Source organism: Arachis hypogaea, chromosome 11, assembly GCF_003086295.3.
Source record: "Arachis hypogaea cultivar Tifrunner chromosome 11, arahy.Tifrunner.gnm2.J5K5, whole genome shotgun sequence".
In the NCBI taxonomy this organism is placed as follows: domain Eukaryota; kingdom Viridiplantae; phylum Streptophyta; class Magnoliopsida; order Fabales; family Fabaceae; genus Arachis; species Arachis hypogaea.
Genome location: NC_092046.1, coordinates 9,419,236 through 9,442,221, shown reverse-complemented (window position 1 = coordinate 9,442,221; position 22,986 = coordinate 9,419,236). Strand labels below are relative to the sequence as shown.

General features: G+C 35.0%; 3 protein-coding genes across 5 annotated transcripts; 1 reads left to right on the top strand and 2 right to left on the bottom strand.

The window, feature by feature from the left end:
* Positions 1 to 3,257: 3,257 nt before the first annotated feature.
* LOC140176486 (uncharacterized) lies at positions 3,258 to 4,804 on the bottom strand. Its single transcript, XM_072208029.1, has 2 exons — positions 3,852 to 4,804; positions 3,258 to 3,761 (listed from the first exon to the last, which is right to left on the bottom strand). The coding sequence occupies exons 1-2, from the start codon at positions 4,699 to 4,701 to the stop codon at positions 3,718 to 3,720; spliced, it is 894 nt and encodes a 297-aa protein (XP_072064130.1). The 5' UTR covers positions 4,702 to 4,804; the 3' UTR covers positions 3,258 to 3,717.
* A 3,652-nt stretch (positions 4,805 to 8,456) lies between these two features.
* On the top strand, positions 8,457 to 13,977 carry LOC112720177 (ribulose bisphosphate carboxylase/oxygenase activase, chloroplastic). Of its 2 annotated transcripts, none has more exons than XR_003162070.3 (11): positions 8,457 to 8,972; positions 9,669 to 9,678; positions 10,051 to 10,113; positions 10,489 to 10,602; positions 10,799 to 10,860; positions 11,301 to 11,355; positions 11,468 to 11,669; positions 11,868 to 11,996; positions 12,093 to 12,148; positions 12,998 to 13,090; positions 13,601 to 13,977. XR_003162070.3 is itself a non-coding variant. In XM_025771025.3 (11 exons), the coding sequence occupies exons 1-11, from the start codon at positions 8,553 to 8,555 to the stop codon at positions 13,706 to 13,708; spliced, it is 1,290 nt and encodes a 429-aa protein (XP_025626810.1). In that variant the 5' UTR covers positions 8,461 to 8,552; the 3' UTR covers positions 13,709 to 13,977. The 2 variants fall into 2 exon arrangements, 1 of the variants encoding a protein (XP_025626810.1); XM_025771025.3 differs by having other exon boundaries at positions 8,461 to 8,972; positions 11,868 to 11,974.
* An 87-nt stretch (positions 13,978 to 14,064) lies between these two features.
* Positions 14,065 to 21,923, bottom strand: LOC112720176 (vacuolar cation/proton exchanger 3). 2 transcript variants are annotated; one of them, XM_025771023.3, is made up of 12 exons: positions 21,426 to 21,923; positions 20,962 to 21,318; positions 20,813 to 20,880; positions 20,708 to 20,736; positions 20,148 to 20,344; positions 19,832 to 20,044; positions 17,664 to 17,795; positions 16,843 to 16,959; positions 16,714 to 16,767; positions 16,285 to 16,401; positions 15,316 to 15,409; positions 14,065 to 14,673 (listed from the first exon to the last, which is right to left on the bottom strand). In XM_025771023.3, the coding sequence occupies exons 2-12, from the start codon at positions 21,310 to 21,312 to the stop codon at positions 14,663 to 14,665; spliced, it is 1,383 nt and encodes a 460-aa protein (XP_025626808.1). In that variant the 5' UTR covers positions 21,313 to 21,318; positions 21,426 to 21,923; the 3' UTR covers positions 14,065 to 14,662. The 2 variants fall into 2 exon arrangements, with proteins under 2 accessions (XP_025626808.1, XP_025626809.1); XM_025771024.3 differs by having other exon boundaries at positions 20,962 to 21,314; positions 21,426 to 21,917.
* Positions 21,924 to 22,986: the final 1,063 nt, after the last annotated feature.

Genomic DNA, 22,986 nt, shown 5'->3' with positions numbered 1-22,986 from the left:
GGCGAGAAGACTGCGCGACGGCAACTGGCGCTGGCGGTGGCTGCGATTTCGACGGCTGAAAGGAAAGTTGGCTGCGCGAACGGAAAGTTAGCTGAAAGGAACTTGCGACGGTGAGTGACTTCCAAGGACCTTGCGACGGAGGCGGTGGCTGGACGGAGGTTGCGCTGGAAGCTCGCGGTGGAGACTGGACGTGGTGAAAGCGAGAGGTAAGAGTGGAGGGCTGGAGGGGAGGCTCGAGAGTGGCTCTCTGCACTGTGGGTGTGTGCGTGAAAGAGTGCTAGGGTTCACCTTTTGGCAAAATCAAAATGCGTGCGTTTTTTGGCAAAATTAAAAAACCGGCCGGGTCACGGTTCGGTTCGACCGACCGATTCCCGGCCGGTTCGACGGTCCAACTACGGTTTTTGAATTTGACGGTTTTGTCTTCTGTCCGAACCGTGTTTGCTAACGGTTCCCGGTTCGACCGGTCGGTTCGAACCGATTTTCAGAACATTGTGTAGTAGTTTATAAAAAAAAATAGAAATCACTGTAAGCTAGCATGGTTTTCATACAGCACGTGAATTGTGAATTATCCGCTATAAGATGTAGCAGTTTCTGAAGGAGGTGAAGCAAGCATAAACCACTGGAGCTGGAGGCAGCAGCAGTTTATGTTAATATGTTTTCCAAAGTAATCTTTGCATCCTGCAGCGGATTATACACAGATTTATAAAGGATATGTGGGTAACAAGTGTCTTCTCTTTTATGTTGGGTATATAGAATTTGTTTTGGTTTTTCACCGTATATATCCTTTGTTCGGTTAGGCCAAGAACTAATCCATCGCTATGACTAATCTATTGCTACGCACAAGACGAAATTTAAATCTCTAATACGGACTAATGAACTAACAATTAGACTAACTTAACTTAATTAATTTGTGACATGAATTAAAATTAAGTTGTTTTATTAAATTTTTTTATAATGAACCTACTACTTTAAATAAAAATAAAATAAAATTCTAATTTAATATGAAAAATAAATTATTTTATTTCTATATTATTTATTTAGTTTGTATTTTTTTAATTTTTTTAAATTTATTTATTACGATTAATTTTTTTAATCCATAAAGAAGATAAGAATTTTACTAATAGCATTGTGATATTAATAGCAGTGTGACCCTGCCGCTGGAGTTACATATTTAAAATTCTGAATAAACTCCAAATTAAAGAATTAACATATTTTATTTTGTTAAGTATTACATTTTTTTACATCTTAATATAAAAAAAATAAAAATAAAAAATATTGATTTAATTGCTATATCAAAATAAAACCATTTAAAAAGTTTATACGATATTTCTTTATTTTTTATTTTTTATATTAAGATGTAAAAAAAAATAATATTTGACAAAATAAAATATGTTAATTCTTTATTTTTGAGCTTATTTATGATTAAGTTAAATATATAACCGCAGCTGTAGAGTCACACTGCTATTAATATCACAATGCTATCAGTAAATTTTTTATCTTTTTTATAGATTAAAAAAAGTAATCCTAACAATTAAATTTAAAAAAATTAAAGAAAAAAGTACAAACTAAATAAATAATATAGAAATAAAATAATTTATTTTGTAGATTAAATTAGAACTTTTATTTTATTTTATTTTTATTTAAAGTAGTAGGTTTAACATAAAAGAAAAGATACTTATTACCCATATATCTTTTATAAATATGTGTATAATCTACTACAGAGTGCAGCGATCAACTTAGAGAACAAATTAATATAAACCGCTGCTACTTCTAGCAGTTTATGTTTGCTTTACCTCCTCCAGCGATTTCTGATAATTCACGTGCTCTATATAAAAATCGCACTAGCCTATAGTTATTTCTGTTATTTTTTAAATCACTACATCTATCTTGTAATAATTTACATAAAATTATAAAAAGAAATTGTATATGAGTAACTTTTACGTGAAAGTTATATATAAATAATTTTAATTGCCATTTATTTTATTTAAATAATTTACCCTGAGAATAATGTATTTCTTTAAACAATAATTAATGGGGAGAATTTTTATATCTTTTTATGGATTTTTTTAAATATATTTTAACATTTTTATAAAGTAGTCACTTTGTTGGCAATATCTACAATTTTTTATTTAATAATTTATATAATAACAAAAAAGATTATTTTTATTATTTCTCAAATTTGTTAATAAAATAAAGGATAAACTATTATTTTGGTCCCCTACGTTTGGGTTGAATTCTGTTTTAGTCCCCAACGTTTAAACTGTTCTATTTAAATTTAAAAAAATTTTGAATTGCATCAATCAGGTCCTTCCGTTAAGTGGGTGTCAAATTATTAACGCCGTGTCCGACGTGACAAATTTGGTAGTTTGGCTATAGTTAACAGTTGGAATTGGAAGCACGAAAAAAAAAAAGAAATGAAATCCGGTCTAATAAGTAAACCCTAATCCTCAAAGTTGATGTTCTTCGTCTGCTGAGAATGGCAGTCAACCTCCCAAGGTTCGCGTAACAGCACCAAGAGTCGTGGGAGAAGGAGGACGTGCTTCTGTGGAGAGAGACCGGTATTGCGGACGTCATCTATAGCGGAGAACCCAGGAAGAAGATTCTGGGGCTGCGTCAACTATCAGGTGAGTATCCTCTTTTTTGTCTCTTGTTTGAAAATAACATTGGGTGTTAGTGTTTGGAGGATCTGAAGTGTTTGGTGTGTTCGTGTTGGTTTGGTTGAGAACAGATAGGAGATGGATGCGATTATTTTGCTTGGGCAGAGCCTGAAGGACAAGATCCACAAATTCAAAGACTGAAGAACAAAGCGAGCTCGTTGAAACAAGAACTGCAGAAAGCTGAAAGGAAATTTGCATTGGCACTTGCTGTTGGAATTCTTGGATGGACAATGGCTGGGCTGCTGCTATATGATCGACTTAATTGAGATTTAGGGGGTTAGCATTTTGTTTTGTTTGCTTTTCTGTTGTTGTCCCCAGTTTGTAGGGAATGTCAATTATTTAAGGATTGAAAAAATTGACATACAGTTAGAGTGATAACAGTGATGTGTTAGTTGAAATTTTTTGGAGGCTGTATGTGTAAAGGCAGTTGCTGTAAACATTGTAAGGTTTTTGAGTGAAATGAATAGCAATGAGTTCCTGTATTTTGACATACATTATTTGGCTCTGAACAAGTTTATTTTAGTTTGATCTACTAATAAATACAAGGCTTAATTTGCCAATTCACATAACTTTGCTGCTGAAAATTCATGTAAATCATTAGATAACGGAGAAGTCTTAAAGTAGCTTCTCTTAACCATAACAATATCCAAACAAGCCTTAAATATAACCATAAAAAGGTAACAACACAAAAGAGATCAGCATGAAACTAGTAGTCTTAAAGTAGGGTGTTTAAAGTATCACAGGGACATTAGCGTTTGGTCATTGACAGATTCATTACAAAACAGATGGTAAACACTAAAATCTACTATGTTCTTCATCCCAATGCCTTCCAGGCCTAGGTGGTGTTTTTGCCATGAACCTCAGGGTCCTCCTTGATGGGCTAGTGACTGTTGCTGTTGATGGCTGTGGTTGACTGGCGCTGCTGCTGCATCTAGCTCTCTTGGAGGATGTCTGTGACTCATGGCTCCCTCCAACTTGTGTATTGCTCTTCCTCTTTGGCTGAAGTCTTGTTGCTGGTTGTGTTGTTGTCTTGGCTGGGATCTTACTGGATTTTGGAGTCCTAGTTATGCCAGCACCTTTCTTGGCTTGTGGAGTTGCATTCTGCTATAAACAGTAACAACAAATTGGGTTAATTGGACAGTATCAACATTCACATGTAAGGAATTGTAATCAAATTGACAACAACAACTTTACCTTTTTTTGCTGAGGCCTCCATCTTACGTTTTCTAGGGCAGGTTCTTTTGTTGTGACCAAGTGCAAAACAATATGAACATTTTTGTTGTTGTCCAGTCCTGGATAACTTAGACAGTGATCCATTGTTGCGTGGCTCATCACTAGTCTTGTTCCTGCTCAGTTTTGGGAGCCCTATTGGTTTCCTAAACACTGGTGGCAGCACATCATCATTCTCAGTCCGGGACCAGAGATTTGGTCCATTCAGTGGGTAGATTACATGTTGATAGCAGTCCACGTAGGTCTCTTTCCTATAACACTTGTTCACATAGTTCTTAACATCTAGACACATTTTTCTAATGCAACTCATGGCATGCTCACAAGGGTAACCTGTTAGTTGAAACTTTCTACAGGAGCACTCATGTAAGTTTAAGTCCACAACAAACTTGGCTCTATTACCCTGACTGCTAGACACTTCATACTTGTCCCTACCAGCATATATGGCCAACCACTCCCCTCCCTTATCAAACTCTCTTTCAATTTTCTTGTTTATTTTTGGCAAAATTTCTCCGGCATATGTAACTATATTTTGTCTGTTATCAGACCACCTATTCATTAGATAAACCCTAATATCTTCTAGCATAGACACAATGGATTTCTCTCTAGCCTCTACAATAACAGAGTTAAAACACTCACACATGTTGTTTACAAGTGTATCAACTCTAGGAAAATAATTAAACCTGGACTTGCTCCAATACTTGGCAGGGATCTCCATGAGATGATTATAAGCTCCTTGATCAACCTGCTGAATCTCCTTCATCCTCCTCTCCCAGTCCTGGACATATGTTGCCTTTGCAGCCTTCCACATCATCATCTTTAGCTGAACACCTGGGAACCTTTTTCTGAAGTTGCTATATAAGTGCCTGACACAAAACCTGTGGTCTATGCCAGGCAGCAACTCATCAAAGGTTGGGATCAATCCCTTTGAAGCAGAATTTAAAAACATCACCAGTCAATAATAGCACAACATGAATTAAAGACAGAATTAATTATACAAGTTTAGGTTGAGAGTTACCTTTTGTTGGTCGCTCATGAATGTACACCATCTGATCTTATCAACTCCCAAATCATCACACAGATTCAACAAAAACCATCTCCATGAGTCTTTCGTCTCTGCTTCAACAATAGCATAGGCAATTGGCAGAATCTGATCATTGGGGTCCCATCCAATGGCTGTTAGAAGTTGACCCCCATATGGAGCCTTGATGAAGCATCCATCAAGGCCGATCATGGGTCTGCACACCATGAAACTCCGTTTACAAGCATCCAAGCAGATATAGATCCTCTGAAATCGTGGTCTCATGTCCGTACCAAGAGTTGGTGTCTCTAGCTGAAATTCAAGAGGTCTCTCCACTTGTATCTGAACAGTGGAACCCGGATTAGACTTCAGTAACTCCGCAGCATAGTCATGAATCCTCCTATATTACTCTCCGTAAGTACCATTAATTTCATCCAGGGCTTGCTGCTTCACTCTGGCAGCTTTGGTCATTGTAAGATCCACATTCCACTTGCTATGAGCCTTCTTTATCAAACTTCTCAACTTGATTTTCGGATTTTCACAGATCTTCTTCATAAAAGCCTTACTTAGCCACTGAGAACTCATTATACCAATCTTGGTTGCCTTAGAGCATGTGTGTTTTTTGTAACAGCTGGTCAGTTGCTATGTATCCTCTCTCTTCATCTTATGGCAGTAAGCAAACCACTTGCAACCTTCTTTGCAAACAGCTTTGCACCTATAGCTATCACACTTTGAGAACCATATTCCTCTGCCACTGTGCACAGCATAGCTCGTTACACATTCCTTAAAAACATTCCTATCTACGTACATTGTCCCAACCTCCCATTTATACTCCTTCATATTCTTCAAACTCTTATACAACGGGTACCTCCTCAACAAGGGATCCCCTTTATCATCACTTACAGGGACATCCCACAACCCCTCACTCTCATACCCATCATCCTCATCCCTTAATCCAGCAGCCACCACTTGCTCCTTACCCTTATTAACACTGCCACTGTGCTCTCCTTGTTCTCTCTCAGTTGGAACACTCTGTTTCAGCCTTTGGGGGATCTTTTGTAGTTGTGACTTCAACATCATACAAACCCCCATCACCATTCCGATCATCATCACTGTCATCAAATGCAACCTCCAGATTAGTATCTCCAGAGCTATTTTCACTCCATTGTTTATCATTGTCCCCCTCATCATCATTTCCTGGCCGGTAGTCATCATCCTCAGATTCATCATCACCTGAAAAATCTGACCTCTCTGACCTCTCTTCATCACCATCCTCCAACACATCATTCTGGACTTTTGTCACCACCTTGGGCTTCTTACCCACCTTGGCCTGAGCAAATGATTGGGCCTTGTGCAACACAATTAGACCAGGCCCAACAGTGTCTGCAGTGGGTGTAGCAGCCTCACCACCATCTATATGTTCAACTTTCTCAATAGTGCAGCCTTTCCTAGTAGTAGCAGCATCTTTGTGAACAACAAAAAGCTCCACCATGTTGTCCCTTTTTCCAATTCTAGCCATGTCCATGGCATCCTTGTCTGTGTGAAGCATCCTCAACCTTACATCTGTTTCATCTTTCAGAGACTTATACCACATTGCAGCGATGTTCTCTACCACATATCCCTGTTCGAGCACTATCTCCATAGCCTCGAACCTACTCCACCTATCTTCATCACAGTAGTCCACTATTGAAGTCTCACCCCCACATACTGTAAAGGTTCACCATCAAATCCAAACTTCCCCCATGGTGTATCTTGACACTAAAATAACTCATTTTTCGAACAATCTGTTACACATACACAATACACTTCATAAAATTCTCACATTGATCAACAACAACAGAAATGCATAAATAAAATCACTAGGGCAAAATAAAAGCTTCCAAAACAGAACAAGAAATGAATATGAAACTATAAAACAAAACAATCACACATCAACATACATCATTACATATCAACATGCATTAAGATGAAAAACAAATGGGTTCAGAAGATTTGATAACAGAATACCTGATACGATCTTCTTCCGGAAAGCAAGGGTTTCAAACTCATTGCTGCTGTGGACCTTTAACGTTACTGAACGACAATGTCACTTCTCTGGCTGCGAATCGCAAGCCTTCAGTGACGAGCGATAGGGTTTGTGGCTTTTCGTTTGCGTTTCGTGCTTCACAAGAAGAAGAAGAAGAAGAGTCAGGATAAGCAGCATGCGTTATGTCCAAAGGCGGGAAGGCTTACACGTCTATTAACCACTGTCACCTATCCCTTGCCACGTCGGACACGGCGTCAATAATTTGACACCCACTTAACGGAAGGACCTGATTGATGCAATTCAAAACTTTTATGGATTTAAATAGAACAGTTTAAACGTTGAAAACTAAAACAGAATTCACCCCAAATGTAGGGGACCAAAAGAATAGTTTACCTTAAAATAAAAATTATATAAAATTAATAATTAATAATTATAAAATAATAATTTAATTAAATTTGATAAATTATTTAATAATTTTCAATTATCAATTAAACATGCTTCCAAGGATATGCGCGTAAGTTTTTAGAGTAGTTTAGCAAGTTGATTTCATAAGAATTTGATAGTTTGGTAAAATTTTTACTTCTTAAAATTAACTTATAAAAATTAATTTTTAAAAAATTATCTTTTAAGAATTGTAATATTTATATTTGGTAAATCAAATTAAAAATAACTTTGAATAAATATAAACAACAACAATTATATTTAGGGGTGTCCATGGATCGGATCGTATCCGCAGATCCGCAGTAAATATCCGCATCCGATCCGAAAATTGCGGATACGATCCGATCCGCAAATTGATCGGATCCAATCCGCATCTTTTGCGGATCGGATCGCGGATATCTGCTCTACATCCGCGAATCCGCAGATCCGCACTATAATAATTAATAAATAAATAAATATATATGTTTGATATTATATTTACTTGTTTATATGTTTTAGTTAGTAATTATTATTCATATATTGTATGATTTTATTTTTGTTATTTAGAGAGAGTTTGATTAAAAGTATTTTAGGAATAAATAAGTTTAAAAGTACGAAAGAAATATTTTTATCGAATTTTTTTACATAAAAATATGATTAAAAAGAGAAGGTTTAATTATGCGGATATATCCGATCCGATCTGCAAATGTGCGGATCGGATCCGACACTAAAAAGTGCGGATATCATATCCGATCCGATCCGATGAAAATTGTGCGGATCGGATCGAATTTTCGGCCATATCCGATCCGATCCGATCCGCGGACACCCCTAATTATATTTGGTAAAATAGTTTTAAAATTTAGAAGTATTATAATAAATATAAATGTGAGTATTAAATTTAAAAATTAATTAACATATGAAATTATATTTAGACTTTTAAATTTTAAAAAATATAATTTTAAAAAATTCTATATTTTTAAAAGTATTCTAATCTTTTAAAAATTACAAATATAAACACACAATTTTTTTTATTTACTAAACATAGAGAAAAGAGTTTGAGCTTTTAAGAAGCACAACTCTCTTCTTCAGAAACTTTACCAATCTCAGTGGAGGGGCAGGCAAATAGTAACCAGTGGATAGGGATAAGATCGAGGAGGGATGCCACGTGGCATTGAAAAACTTTTTGTGCAGAATGAAATGAATGAGTCTCCAATTATGTGCATGTGCAATGGCTGCTATTCCATCAGGATGGTGTGCGGCCCATACAAGCATGCGCATCGAGAAGAAGCGGTTACCTTTCTTGAGAGTGGGAGCAAAACTGTGTGTGCGGTGCTGCAGTGATGGCAGTGAGAAGGAGGAGAACAACAACAAGAAGAAGAGGCTGTCTGAGCAGTCTTCGTGGGAAGCAAAAGACGCACAAGGCAGAGACTATCTTTACAGGCTCGGCAAAGAGGCCGATAACATGAACATCGCCGTCGGCCAACGTGCCGGCGTCATCGACTCCCTCTTCGTCGGCGATTTTCTCGGCAAGGACTCTGACATTGTCTTTGATTATCGCCAAAAGGTCACCAGGTCCTTTCAGTACCTTCAGGGCGATTATTACATTGCTCCTCTCTTCATGGTAACTAACCAACTAACCGCCATTTTCCATTTTCAGTAAAGATCCTCTAAAACGAAGATTCACTCTAGATCTCTGAATTCAATGTCAAGTTCTATTTTTAGAACCTTGCTTTAGAGATCATGTACTTCACCAAATGTATTTGTTTATAAATATTTTTAACTCATTTTCAATGTATATTCTGTATTTTAACATGAAGTTTGTACGAATGACTGATTCGATGTTTGATATTTTATGATCACGGAGCATGGTTGTTTTGGAAATTTGGAATTCGAATTTGACTTTCTTTTTTTCGTTTCATTTTTATTATTTTCTGCTATGAGGGAAAAAAAATGAAAGAAAAGATAGAAACATCGAATATGATTTGCATTGGCCTTTTCATTTTCAATATTTCATTTATGTTTTCACTTAGTGTTCGCAAAATTAAAACATTGAAAATGGAAAAACCAACCAACGAAGCCTTTAAGATTTCTCTTGTTCATATTCTCATGAGTACATACCATGCCCCCTTAGTAGTAGATAAAATAATGGATAAAAAATGATATATACATATTAAATCAGCTACGGTATCTTTTAGTATAAATACTAACCTTAGACGAGCCAAATTGTCATCCTTTCACTTCATCGTTGATTGGTTTCCTTTTTTATATATTGGATGGTATTTAATTTTTTCAGGTTCTCTTGACTTTCTTTTGACAGGACAAAGTTGGTAAGTTCTCTGAAACTGGGTCTTCATCAACAAACTCTAATTACTCATTCATTTTGAAGCAATATAAGACAGATTGGTACACCTTCATTTATTTTTCTCTTTTCTACAAGTGATTCAGACTTGAAAATAGTCAATACTCAATAGTACTATTACTATTATGATTTATATGAATATGCTCTTCTCCATACTGGAATCCGTGAGATAAGTGTATATTTTGTTTAAAGGAAATTTACACTTAGTTGCTTGCAATAACTCAAGTGTTTATGACTTTATGATGATTGCTCCTCCACTATTAAATTTTTCTAATTTTGAAGTGATAATTGTACCCAAAGATGGACATTATTGTAACATTTGTTTTTCCTATGTGTGCAGTATGTCACATTGTGAAGAACTACCTTGCTCATCTCCTCAATACTAAAGTTCCTTTGATTTTAGGTATATAACAAACTAAAAAATACAAATCAATCTTCCTGTTAATTTATGTAAAATGCGAAATAAAGTAAAATAATATTGGCTACACAGTTTCTTTTTCGGGATTTGTAGTCAGTTTGTGCTGCTAGTGAAGGTACCAAATTTTAAACTGGCAGATAATTTGGAACAAAGATTATTATCTTTTCCTTAAAAAAGAAAAACTTCCTTTTCTTGGGAATGCGATATTGATATTCCCTAGCTTGATTATTTAGTCTAGTATTAGTTCACACTACTCAACTCAAACTGAATCAGGGTGAAAAGGTAAAACATATGTATACAAGAGAGTTATTTCCTCATCCTATTTTAAATTCACCTGCATTTTTTTTCACATTCTTTCAGGTATCTGGGGAGGAAAAGGGCAAGGGAAATCATTCCAAACAGAACTTATATTTCAGGCCATGGGAATTGAACCTGTAATTATGTCTGCTGGGGAACTAGAATCAGAGAGAGCTGGTAAGTTGTTTCTTTTACACAGTTTTTCATTCATTAATAATTTCTTATTCCAAACACTACATATTTGAAGAACTACCTGAAAATTCTAGATAATATTTATTTTTCATTATTTCTTACCTTTCGTAGAATATGTATAATTATGAATACATATACATGTACAGTTTCCTTGAATTCACCATCCTACTTTTCTTAACAGGAGAGCCAGGAAAGCTGATTCGTGAACGCTATAGAACAGCATCTCAAGTGGTCCAGAATCAAGTTAGGAGTTTTAAAGTTTTCAGTATGTCTTGGTTTTTTATGATAAATTTTTCTTTATAAATTATACTTTATACTTTATGTGATCGATTATGGAACATTTGGCATTGGAAAGATAATGTTCTATTTTCTTTCAAAAGAAGTTGAACGCTATGATTGTATCTTCCGAGGTAATGTGGAATTGTTGCATTAAGCCTTCATGTTTAACATATGCTGATGTTATGCACAATCAATTGAATGTAAATAACAAAGAAAGGAAGCTGAACATGACTCACTGAAGTCTGATATGTCCAGTCCAATGTTTTGCTAATTTGGCTAAAATAGTCTTAAATTGTTTATTCCAGTTTTACCTCAGCTCTAGCTGCACTATGAAGTAAGAAAAAAGTTGTTGCAATTCTTTAATCTGCTAATGCAATCTACTATTGTGTTTGTGCCTGATACAGGGAAAAATGAGCTGCTTGATGATCAACGATATTGATGCTGGCCTTGGTAGATTTGGTAATATAATATTCTTTCATTTTTGTTCATTACACTTTGTTGGTTTCCATAGTGTTGCAGTTGTTTGGCAGAATTGTTAGCTAGTGAACATAATTTTCTTGTTTTCATACAGGGAATACTCAAATGACAGTCAATAATCAAATCGTTGTTGGGACACTTATGAATCTATCAGACAATCCTACAAGAGTAAGTATTGGCCAAGATTGGCGAGAATCGGACGTCACCAACAGAATTCCAATCATTGTGACAGGGAATGATTTTTCAACTATTTATGCTCCACTGATACGTGATGGCAGGATGGATAAGTTTTATTGGTAAGTTTTCATCCTTCGTATTCTAGGGTTATTGTACTTATCATTCATGAATTTCATTAAAGTTCTGATTTTTGAGGGTTAGTATTAAGTTTTATATTGGTTTTCCTGGTAGATATTTTGATGTTTGACATGATTGTTAAAGCTACATATTTTAACCATGTAATGCTCCCTAAGATGTTCTATGTGAATGTGGAACAGGCAACCTAACCATGAAGATATTGTGAATATCGTTCATAGAATGTACGAAAAAGATGGCATACCTAAGGATGAAGTAATAAAGATTGTGAACACATTTCCTAATCAAGGTGAAATTTATCTGCATCTCATGTAGGTCCTAAAACGTTTTGACATTTCTGTTGACAACTCCATTTCTGATAACTCACTTTGACATTGTTTTTTTTCAAACGATATGGTAATTGACAGCATTGGACTTCTATGGAGCTTTAAGATCACGTACATATGACAGATCTATTTTAAAGGTATTCAGATTCCCAAATTTGTATTAAGATACTGACTTTCCATCTAAAAATTCAATTACCTTTCTCCTTTACTACAACGAACGAAGTCTCATCCCACTATCCTCTTTATTATTCCATTAAATGTTAGTGGTATAGGCTTTAGATGCAATGAAACAAATGATTAGTTGAAGTTTCCTACATTGACAAAATTAATACAGCAAAATTTGTCAGTTCCCTCCTTTTGGTAACTTATGATGAGTTAAACAATCCTTGGTTCCCCAATCTGTGTTACGAATATGGATAAAGATCTGAATTTAGAACCCTTAACTTGTGTGAATGCATAACTATTTAGCATCTCACATCTACTTTTTATTTTAAGTTCCATGTTGCTTAAAGGCATCATCAAGTCATCATCAAGTCTCTCAGACTTTGCTGGTTTGATACTAGTTCCTCCATCCAAAGAGGAGTTCAATGTTTGTATTAACAGGATGCAAATACAGAAACAACGAGTACAAGAATCTATTTTCTTTGTCTCATTGTTTCTATGTGTCTGGAGACAGCTTCTAAACAATGGAACCCTTTATTGAAATATTTTCATCTAAAAACATGAGTACATGACAATGCTATGTCCATATAACCTTGGATTGAACTTTAGTTGTGAACTGAACACTGGGAGTACCAACTATTAGAGTCCTGACCATTTTGGTCATAAACCTTGTGTTTATGAATCCTAAGCTCATATGCAGCAAATAGCAGTAAATTAGAGATGTCCATGCTCTTTTCACTTTCCTCCTCCTCCTTGGTTCTTTTTTCTTTGTCCCCACAAAATCACTATTAATTTACAGACACATATTTGTGGTGGAATTGTAGTGGATTGAAGATATTGGAGGCATTGAAAATTTTGGAAAGAAATTTCTCAAGAGAAAAAAGGACCAGAGTCTTCCTGTATTTATTCCTCCAGAGGTAAATTAATAAGACCCTTGAACCTCATGAAATGTCGTGCTTATGCTTTTAAGGCTGATGGATATTTGTTTTCTTTTATCAGATAAGCATTTGATGAAATATTGACTGTGTTCATTTTTCTGTTAAAAATGATAAAATATAGCCAAAATGAAGTAGGTTAATGGATTTTCTGGGATCTAATGATTTTATATATAATATTGTATCTCTTGCTATTACTCTTTTTTTCTTTTTTTTTTCTTTTTTGTGACTATCTCTTTTATTACTCAGTTAAGTGAGATCAATTCTTTCACTGACAACATCTCCTTGCTATTCCTATCGTTTGTTAAATAGAGTTCCACATAGACAATATTATTCTTCAAAAAGGGAAAAAAGTGGATAATGTTTTTGGAGTCATACAGGAGTTATCTGCTTGAATACTTAGCATTATATTCCTCTCTCTAGACATTGTTTTGCTTAATGCAAACGAATGCAAAGGGAAACTGACAGGTTTTTGGTATTTGGATGGAATAGCAAACAATGGAGGCTTTAGTTGATTCAGGTTATTCTCTGATCAAAGAACAACAGTTAATAATGGAAACTAAACTTTCAAAGGAATACATGAAGAATATACAAGAATAATATAGAGGATGCCGATGTGGTGCAACAGTGCAACTCATCAAGAATTATGAATGGATCTGTCTGAAACCCTTCTGAAGTTGCAATGATAATAACTCTGATCTGATCAGTGTATTTATCTCTACCAAATTCTGTTTTTGTAACTAGTATAACAATGATAAATGTTTAGTTTATATAAAGAGATGGATGAAATCTGTTCATCTTCTGACTTTCTCTCCTGGTTACCTATCTTTGGTAAATAAATAAGTAACTATTTCTTTTTGGGAGAAAAACACAGTATGTATTTCAAGTTCTTCAAGAAACATTTTTTTTTATTTAATGATTTAACTAGCCATCTTGGATTACTAATACCAAACATGTTGTAAAATGATTAAATATTCTGCTGTAATTCATAATTTTCATCGTGATTAAACAATTCATAATTTTCATCGTGATTAAACAAGACTACACAACCAACTTGAATTAGTCAAGTGGTCAATTCACTTGTCCACTTAAACAAGTATCGAGAGTTTGAATTCTGCTTTGTACATGCAGTAACTTATTAGCCAGCAGCAGACTCTTAATAGAGTTCAGATCCGCAACGAATTAGTCTTTGACATGTTGGACTTAGAAATACCGTGAGCAACCAAGCAAAAACGAGACTACACTAGTTTGAAGAATTTTTTTTTTCTTTTCCCTGGTAAATGAATGACAGATATGGGGGACATTAAAAGGGAAAAAAAAAACCAGTACAGTAATCCATCTTTTTCAAAATCAATATAATACACGGCTGAAAAATTTTCAGCTCAGGACAACAATGATCGCCGTCACTAAAGTTATTCTTTTTCCCCACGCCATGGTGATGGTGAATGAATGAAGCTTCAGAACCCATTTGAATACATTGCTGCGTGTTAAGGAAGTGGAAAACAAAGATAACGTGGACTGTAGTCCCTACACACTTGTCCATCGTTATGGTATCTAGTCATCACCTGTAACAGATTCCACAACAAAACCTCAGAAGCAACATTAAGATTTTTTTTCGCTTCTATAAATAATTGTGTTCGGAATTTTATTGTTTTAGCAATTATACCCTTGTTCAATGCAACTCATTTTAAAAATAACTGTCGCTTTCACATTTTAAGTTCACTGAAAAATAAATGTATCTAGATAATGGGATTGTGTAAATACATTAGTTTTTCAATGAATCCAAAACAACAATTGTTTTGAAACGGAGAGAATAATGCAAAAGATTATGGGTTAATACACGTTGGTGTAAGTTTTGATAGGTCAAAATAATACCGTAGGTAACAAATGTGTGTTGAATTCTAAACACTAGGACTCATTTCAATCACATTTGTTACCTTCGAAGACTGTTTTGACCTATCAAAACCTCCGGAAACCAAAAATAACCCACTTTGTACCTATCAAGGACAAAAATGAGAATCAACACCAATTTTGCAAAATACTTTCCGATCATTTTCTTTGCTTAAAACTTGACAGTTAGTTGATAGACGAGGAAGAAACAATAGTGCCAACTTGGCAGTAGCAACAAAGTAGAGCTTGTACAAGCTTTCAGCTCCATTATATAACTAACTACTATGAATTATGAATATATCTTTCAGTAAACTCACCAGTTTTAGGGTCTACATGTACGAAGAAACTGGCAGCGACAATAAGATAGCATAATATAAGCATTAAGCCTTTAAAATAGTTTGAGGTTCCTTCCTGCAAAAGGTAAAAGTAGTAAAATATGAATTATTTGCATAAAATATGAATAATAGAGACACTTGCAGTGCACCACATACTGAAACCTCAGTTCATACTCCAAGGGCAATTTGTTGATGTTCCACAATTTACTAACAAAATAGTTATGATTTATGCAATTAAACTTGTTCTTGTTTTATTTAGTTACAGGGCACAAAACAAAAATGTCAAAGCGGTTGTGAAATTCCGTTGCACAAAACAACATAGATTTTTTTAGGTATTACTTTTGTGGTGTTGACTAATTCTTGATTTAGGTTTACCATGGAACAATTATGTCAGAAGCTTCATATGTATATTTTGGATTTGGATTCTCTAAAATGAGGAATCCTTAAACGTTCTTACTAAGGAGTGTTGTACTCCTTGCTAATTAAACAAATATTAGCTCTCTATTCATTATATTTTATATCAATGGTTCATATTTATGATTTAGAGTTTAGAGTATAGGATTTAGGGTGATTTATTTTTTGTTTCTCTCTTTTTAACTTTAATAGAAAGTTAATTGTCATTTACTTTTTCTAGAGCGCATTAGCATTTGTGGTCTCACTAAATGATCCAAAAGAGGTCATCCCATCCCTTACAAACATTATCACTTAAGAAGATTTCCAATTTCGTAATTTTCTATATACAAATAACAAATTATTGAATTGGTTCAGAATTTTCCCAAAACCAATCTATCTCTATCCAGGCATATTGGTTTTTCACTCAACTTCAGTAATTTAGACACTGAATCCTGTCATAACTAAACAACACGAGAAAATTAATCTCCAATTATTGATGGCTATAAAATACGGAAACAAAACAGCACAATTCATAAGGGAAAATAAGGAGGTGCATACCTGCATCATAAATGCAACTACCAGCACCGTGATAAAAAGAGTGGCAGTCTCGAACAGTTGAAAATTCAAGTCCATTTCTTTTCCCATACACCATCCAACAACCACACAGAATGGGATCTACAATTTTTAAGAGAATAAGAATCATCAACCTTTTCTCCTATGATGATCATGCATGTTGGGAAAATGTTAATAACTGAAAAAACATGTTCCTATGAGATGAAGTAATCTAGGTTAGTCTGAGCCATTTAATAACAGGACCGTGTCTGAGCCACAACTTAGTGGTTAGTCTCCAGGATGACTCATTTGAGCTTCGACTCCCATATCCCTCCCCTAAATACCTTCTTGAACCAAGAGTAACTCCTAACTTTACTATCTTTGGTTTATAAAAGAATAAATAAATACACATTTTTTAAAAGTACAGGGCCATACCACAAACATAGATATCTGTGTAGATGATCCAACAGCAACTCCAATGGTGATATCCTGCAGAGAGATTGAATACATTAGCAATTAAACAGTACCCTCAGATAAAGAGTAGGGGCTCCAAAAGCCACTTACAAGTTTGTCCTTCATGGCAAACATGATAGCACTTGCATGTTCTGCAGCATTGCCAACAATTGGGAGCAAGATGACACTGATAAATGCCATCGACATATTTAATGACTCAGATGCTCCCTGAAAGAGACAAAAGACGATATATCAAACACAATTGATGATGCAATGGTTGTGGACAAGAACAAACCGAAGTTATTTATTTGTCAACAAACACAGGTAGGACACTGTTCTTCAGAGAATCAAGTCAATTTTTCTTCTACTTCAAACTCGGTGTCTGTTTCAATTCCCGTTATGTTTTCAAATCATTCTTGTTATAAATTCTGGTGTTCATTGTTCAGTGATGTGGTGCTGGTCATGTACTACATTTGCACTTGACCTATGTTTAAAAACGAATCAGGGTATCTTCACTTGCATTGCTATGTAAAAGTAATTTCCCAGATACAATTGAAACTAGGCCCTACAAATAGTGACCTTATCCCAACTTTGAACTTTTGTCTTTATAAATAAGAGCATAAAGTCTCCGTTTTATATCATGATTATATAAAGACTTATTGATGAGAAAAATAAACCTCCTTCTACCTGTTCATATTATCACCAGGAATTTAATAATTCGATTCAGGTTAAACCAAGAGTTGCATTGACAAGGTTAAGAACAAGGATATGCTGTATCATCTGAATTTCAACATTAAAGAATAAAATGAAATATAAATTAAGAAGAAACTATAAAGATCCCATTTCAACATTAGAAGAGAAAAGAAGCTTCAAGGGTATATGGATAGCTGAAGCATAATGACAAGAAATTCGAGAAGATTTTAAAGCTATACCTCTATGGCGTCTACAAGGTACCCGGACAATAAAGATACCCATGCCGTCAAGATAGCAAGCCAGACTATTGCTTCCGCTTGAGTTAATTCAAGTTCTTCCTCCTCATCTGAATTTTCACCACTAACTCCTTCCTAATCACAAATTATGGAGATTAGACATAGAAGGGTCAATTTTATGCAAGAAAAACGTGTAAAACAGCAAAAGGGCCATTGAACATACAGGAAAACTTTATAACCACATTCACTTATTTTCTTTCTAATGTCAAAATATAAAATTCTAATCACCTAAAAGCAACAATTAATCCCCTGCGCAAAAAATGAAAAAACAAAGAAAGCAGAGAAAGAATGGTTTTTCTTATAATGAATGCTGCAAAAGAAATAATCCGCTTACACAGTTACACTGAAATCAACCAACACGCAAAGCTAGATAACTCAACTATGCACATCTTAAGTGATAAACGTGATTTTATGAAAGAGACCAGAACCATTATTGTCTATATCTAATCCTCTGTGACAAAGGGGACAACATTTTTTATTAATATTAGCAAACACTTTGAGCCAACACCTTATTTTTATACTATTAGGATTTAAGATTTAGAGTTTAGGGTTTAGAATTTCGTATTTAGAGTTTAGAATTGGCCAAATATTGGCCAAAAATGATAAATTTGTTGGTCATGTAGCATTGCTACACTTGTACATTGCTGGTAGAATGGTGGCATTTTTTCAATTAAAAAATAGTCATATACCACCAATTCTTGGTTACGTTAAATAATGTGAACATTAAAAAAAAATTAGAATAAAAATATAGTTTATCGTTAATGTGTGGAATAGTAATCAAAATGTGAGATTAGTCAAGATGACAACTTCTTTAATCTATCATCTTGGGTTCATCAAAAGTAGGAGTGGCTAAATTCTTTTGTTTTATTAAAGAAAAATAAAGCATACTCCAATCTTCTCTCCAGTCCTCTTTATGTATAGGTATATAAATTCGAATGGAACTAATTGTATTTGCACATATATGAGGTATGAGAAATGCTAATCTTAACCTCATTGGGTGAACATTTGCACCACTCACTCATTTTGTTTTACTATAATATCCCTTTCATCTTCTCTCCATGTTAATGATGATGATGATGAATTGATGATATTGATATATAGGGTTATGGATATTTCTCTCTCCTATTAATTATTTGTGGTGAAATTAAATTATTTAATTATATCATATATTATTTATTTAACTGCTTAGTAAAAATTATATACCAAAATCTTATATTACTAGTATCTAGACAAATTTAGATTTTTCTACAAATATATTTTTATAAAAAGTTAAAATGATAATAATCCACTTACAGAAAACAAAATTGAAAAAATAATAATATAATAATCTAATTTTAGAAACACACATTCCTTTAAGTGTTTTCAGTTTTTTATGGGGAAAAAACTAACATAATAACTTTTTATAATGGAATTAGTATTTGAAAAAATAATTAATAAAGTTAGCAATTACTAGGAGAGAGAAATTTATTTAGTACAATGGATTGAAGTACTACAATGGATATCTTCATTAACATGATTAAAAAATAAACAAATTGAAGCAACATTTGAGTCCAACAAAAAGAGTGAAGGTTGCTAAAAAGTTAGCATTGCTCTATATAAAGGATTTTTGTCTATCTAATTTCTTGTTTATCTAAAAACTGTAGATAAGAAAAACATATATGTTAGATAAACTAAACATAATCAATGAAAACAATATACTGTCAAACTAAATCTTGTATAGAGACCGAGATTAGAGAGAGAAGGAGAGGAAGGGGAGAGGTGGGAGGGCCCTGGATCCAGCACCGCTAGGTGCTAGTTAACACACACAGTAAAAATCCATTCATCTCCTCCAAAAATGTGAGATATCAGAGATTCAAACATCTAATGTTCGCTATGCGGAGGAAACTTAAGGGATGACAAAATAATGAATAATCATACACCACTAACCTAAGAGGGCATCCCGGTGCACAAGTATCCCGCGTTAACGCAGGGTACGGGAAAAGGATAAACCCAAAGGGCATAATATACGCAGCTTAACCTGATAATTACATCAGTGGCTGTTTCTATAACCACTAACCAAGAGATACAAAGAAACAAAAAAGAAAAACTAAACCGGCCACAAAAGAACATACCTCATCCACAGGACTATAAAGATTGGGCTGGCTCTTAAGTTGAAAAAAAAGGTAGCTCGCATACGCGACTAGCATTACACAGCTGCTAAATCTTGATAGAGATAACACCGACTTCCCAAGGTGAACCTCCGAATGAGTAAAGTGAAGCACCGCCGGGAAAAGTATGCCCATCACAGCCATCAACAGCAACCCGGAATTGACAACAGCAGCGGCCTGTTCCAAAGGCCAACTACAACGTGAACTCTGTGACATCAGGAGGACACAAACACAAAGAAACAATTGCTGCAAGCAATAATTTCAGTCAGACGATATGTACCTTATTGAAAACCTGCACCTTTTTGTAGTGGACAATCCCACCGGTAAAGAATGCACATCCAAGAACTAGGAGCATATTCGACAAGATTGAGCCGAGTAACGATTGTTGAACAACCCTAATCATGTCGTTTTTCAATGCAAAGATTGATATAATCATTTCGGTTGCATTGCCAAATGTGGCATTGAGCAGACCCCCAACTGCACACGCACCAACAAAAATTCAGTTCAATTGACACACAAAAAAAAAATAAAAATAAAGGAATTAAGCAATAACATTTTTTTATCAACAAATGAAGCAATAACTAGAACAGGACAAATGAGAAAAGAAAAAAATGCAGAGATTTATTAAACAAAATATGTACAACATAGTTATTGACCAAAACCATCTCCCGATTAAATTGATCTACAATATTCAGCCTTAGATTATACTCCCTCAATTCCAAAATATCTGGTACATTCATAACTGGATGCATTTTGATACATCGAATGGTTGATGTACCAATTTTTCAAAATAATAAATATTTCGGAATGGAACAAAGGAAAAGATTTGAAGTAATATACCTGTTGGTCCCGTGTAGAATGCAAGTTGCCTACGTAAGAGTAAATAGGCGCGAGCGTTAGTTATAGTTATAGTAAGGTAATACAAGATCAAAGGAAGAAACGTACTCAGTAACATAACCCAAACGTTCTGCCAAAGGAGCAATACCCAACAAGCTGAAGAAGAACACCCATCCCTATTAAGAGATTACAAAAATTGATGTGAATGGCAATGGAATATAAAGAGTGTAACGAAAAAGGAAGGAAATTAAGCATACATGTTTTCCGGTGAGGTAATGGAGGGCAATGGCAAGCGGACCAAAGGGGAGGAGTAGGTTGATCTTGGCTTTGATTAAGACTACATAAAGACTCCTGATTCGTGTGATCCGCAAAAGCCTGAATACAGAAGATTTGGGTAAATCTGGAGAGAGCACGGCCGCCGTGGTGGTCTCGAAACTGAAAGCATGACTGTTGCGATTACTGTGATTGTGATTATTACCATGACTGTGACCGTGACTGTGATGAGTTAGTCCTCCTTTCGTCGGCGAAGACGAAGAAGAGGTAAAGGAAGTTTCCTCCTTCAACGGAATCTCCTCTTCTTCGTCGAAATCTGGAGACCCCATCCGCATACCTATCTGCATCAAAGTTGGAAAGTTAAATAAACCTGCCTGTTCCAACCAACATCGTAGATCCAAAAACAAAATGAAAAAGAAGCAGCAAGAAAGTGCGAATTGCAAATTACTTCCACTTGTGTGAGTATAACCGATTGAAGATATATAGCAGCTAGCAGCGCCAGCTAAAGATCCAGCTCCGGCGAAGTCGAATCGGTGTCGGTGGAGCCCACACCGCGGCAAGGGAGGGAGGAAGGGCAGTGGACTGTTGTAGCAGATACAGCTCACTCAAAGGGGAGCAAGAAAATATTTGTATTTATTTATTTATTATTATTATTATTATGTGTTGCGATTTTGGGGAGGAGGGGACTAGAAGAAGAAATGGAAGAGGAAGAAGTGGAGGAGGAGGAGAAAAGAAAAGGAAAATAAAGAGAAAGAGAGTAGATTTTATTTGCTTGATAGATACTAGTGGTTAATTTTGGGTAATTGTTTTGTTTGAAATTTCTTTGCCACTATTGTTGTTGTGGCTTGGCTTGGCGTTCGATGGCCGGCGAGTTGGCGAATGGAGAGTCACGACTAGGAAGCTTCTTCGAAGCTACCAAACCTCTTTCTTTGTTCTTACTTCATCTTTTTTTCGATCCCCTCGTATATCTATAATCCTATAATTAATGCACTATATTATTATTATTAATTCATTTGGATTTAATACAATACATGTGGATGTAGATGATAAATTTGTAATGCTAAATTACCAAAACACATCTCTCACGCGAGTACTTTACATCTTCCTTCTTTCCGCATTTGTCTTTTCAATTTAATTAATATCCCATCCCCACAACTAAATGTCTAATGTCTAAATCTATCTAATTTGCATACCGCTCGCTGGCTCGCAGTAGGGTGCACATGGACCGGGTGAAGCCGGATTTGATGTGACTCAGATCCGATTCGAAATATATATCGGATTTATTTATTAGACCCGAATCCGACCCTAAACCCGATGAAACTAATACACTTTCGGGCCACAATTATACCGAGTAAAAATCGGGTGAAAACCGGGCCGTTAACATTACATTACGTTGATACCTTCTTGTAAGCTAGCATGTAAAAATATCCAAATTTCTAAGAATCCAACTATTATTTAACATGGTAAAATTTACTTAGAAAAATATAATAAGAACCAACCCTTCTTTAAAATAAAAGCATAACCACAATCAATACTAAAGCAAAACCACAATCAATACTAATATTGTCTAATAATACCAAATATTTAAATCAATATAAATAATGCAATATTATGTATTAGTCTAAAGTCTTATGCATTCTAAACATAAAACATTAACTTATAGTCTTATAATGACTAATAACACAAAATATTAAGGTTTATAATACTTAAATTTCACATAAGAATAGTCATTATCCATCACTAATAACACAAAATATTAATTGTGTATGATGACCGGGCCACCGGGCCGACTTCGGGTGACCCGAGCTATGACCCGGACCCGACCCGAAATAATGACCGGGTCTATTTTTTAGACCCTTACCCGGCCCTAAACCCGATGAAATCACACCAAATTAGCCCCTAAAGTGTTCGGGACCGGACCGGGCCTTCGGGCCGGGCCGGGTCTGTGCACCCCTAGCTCGCAGCATGTCTTTTGCTAAATTTGTTTATTACCGTGTCATTCCAGAGGT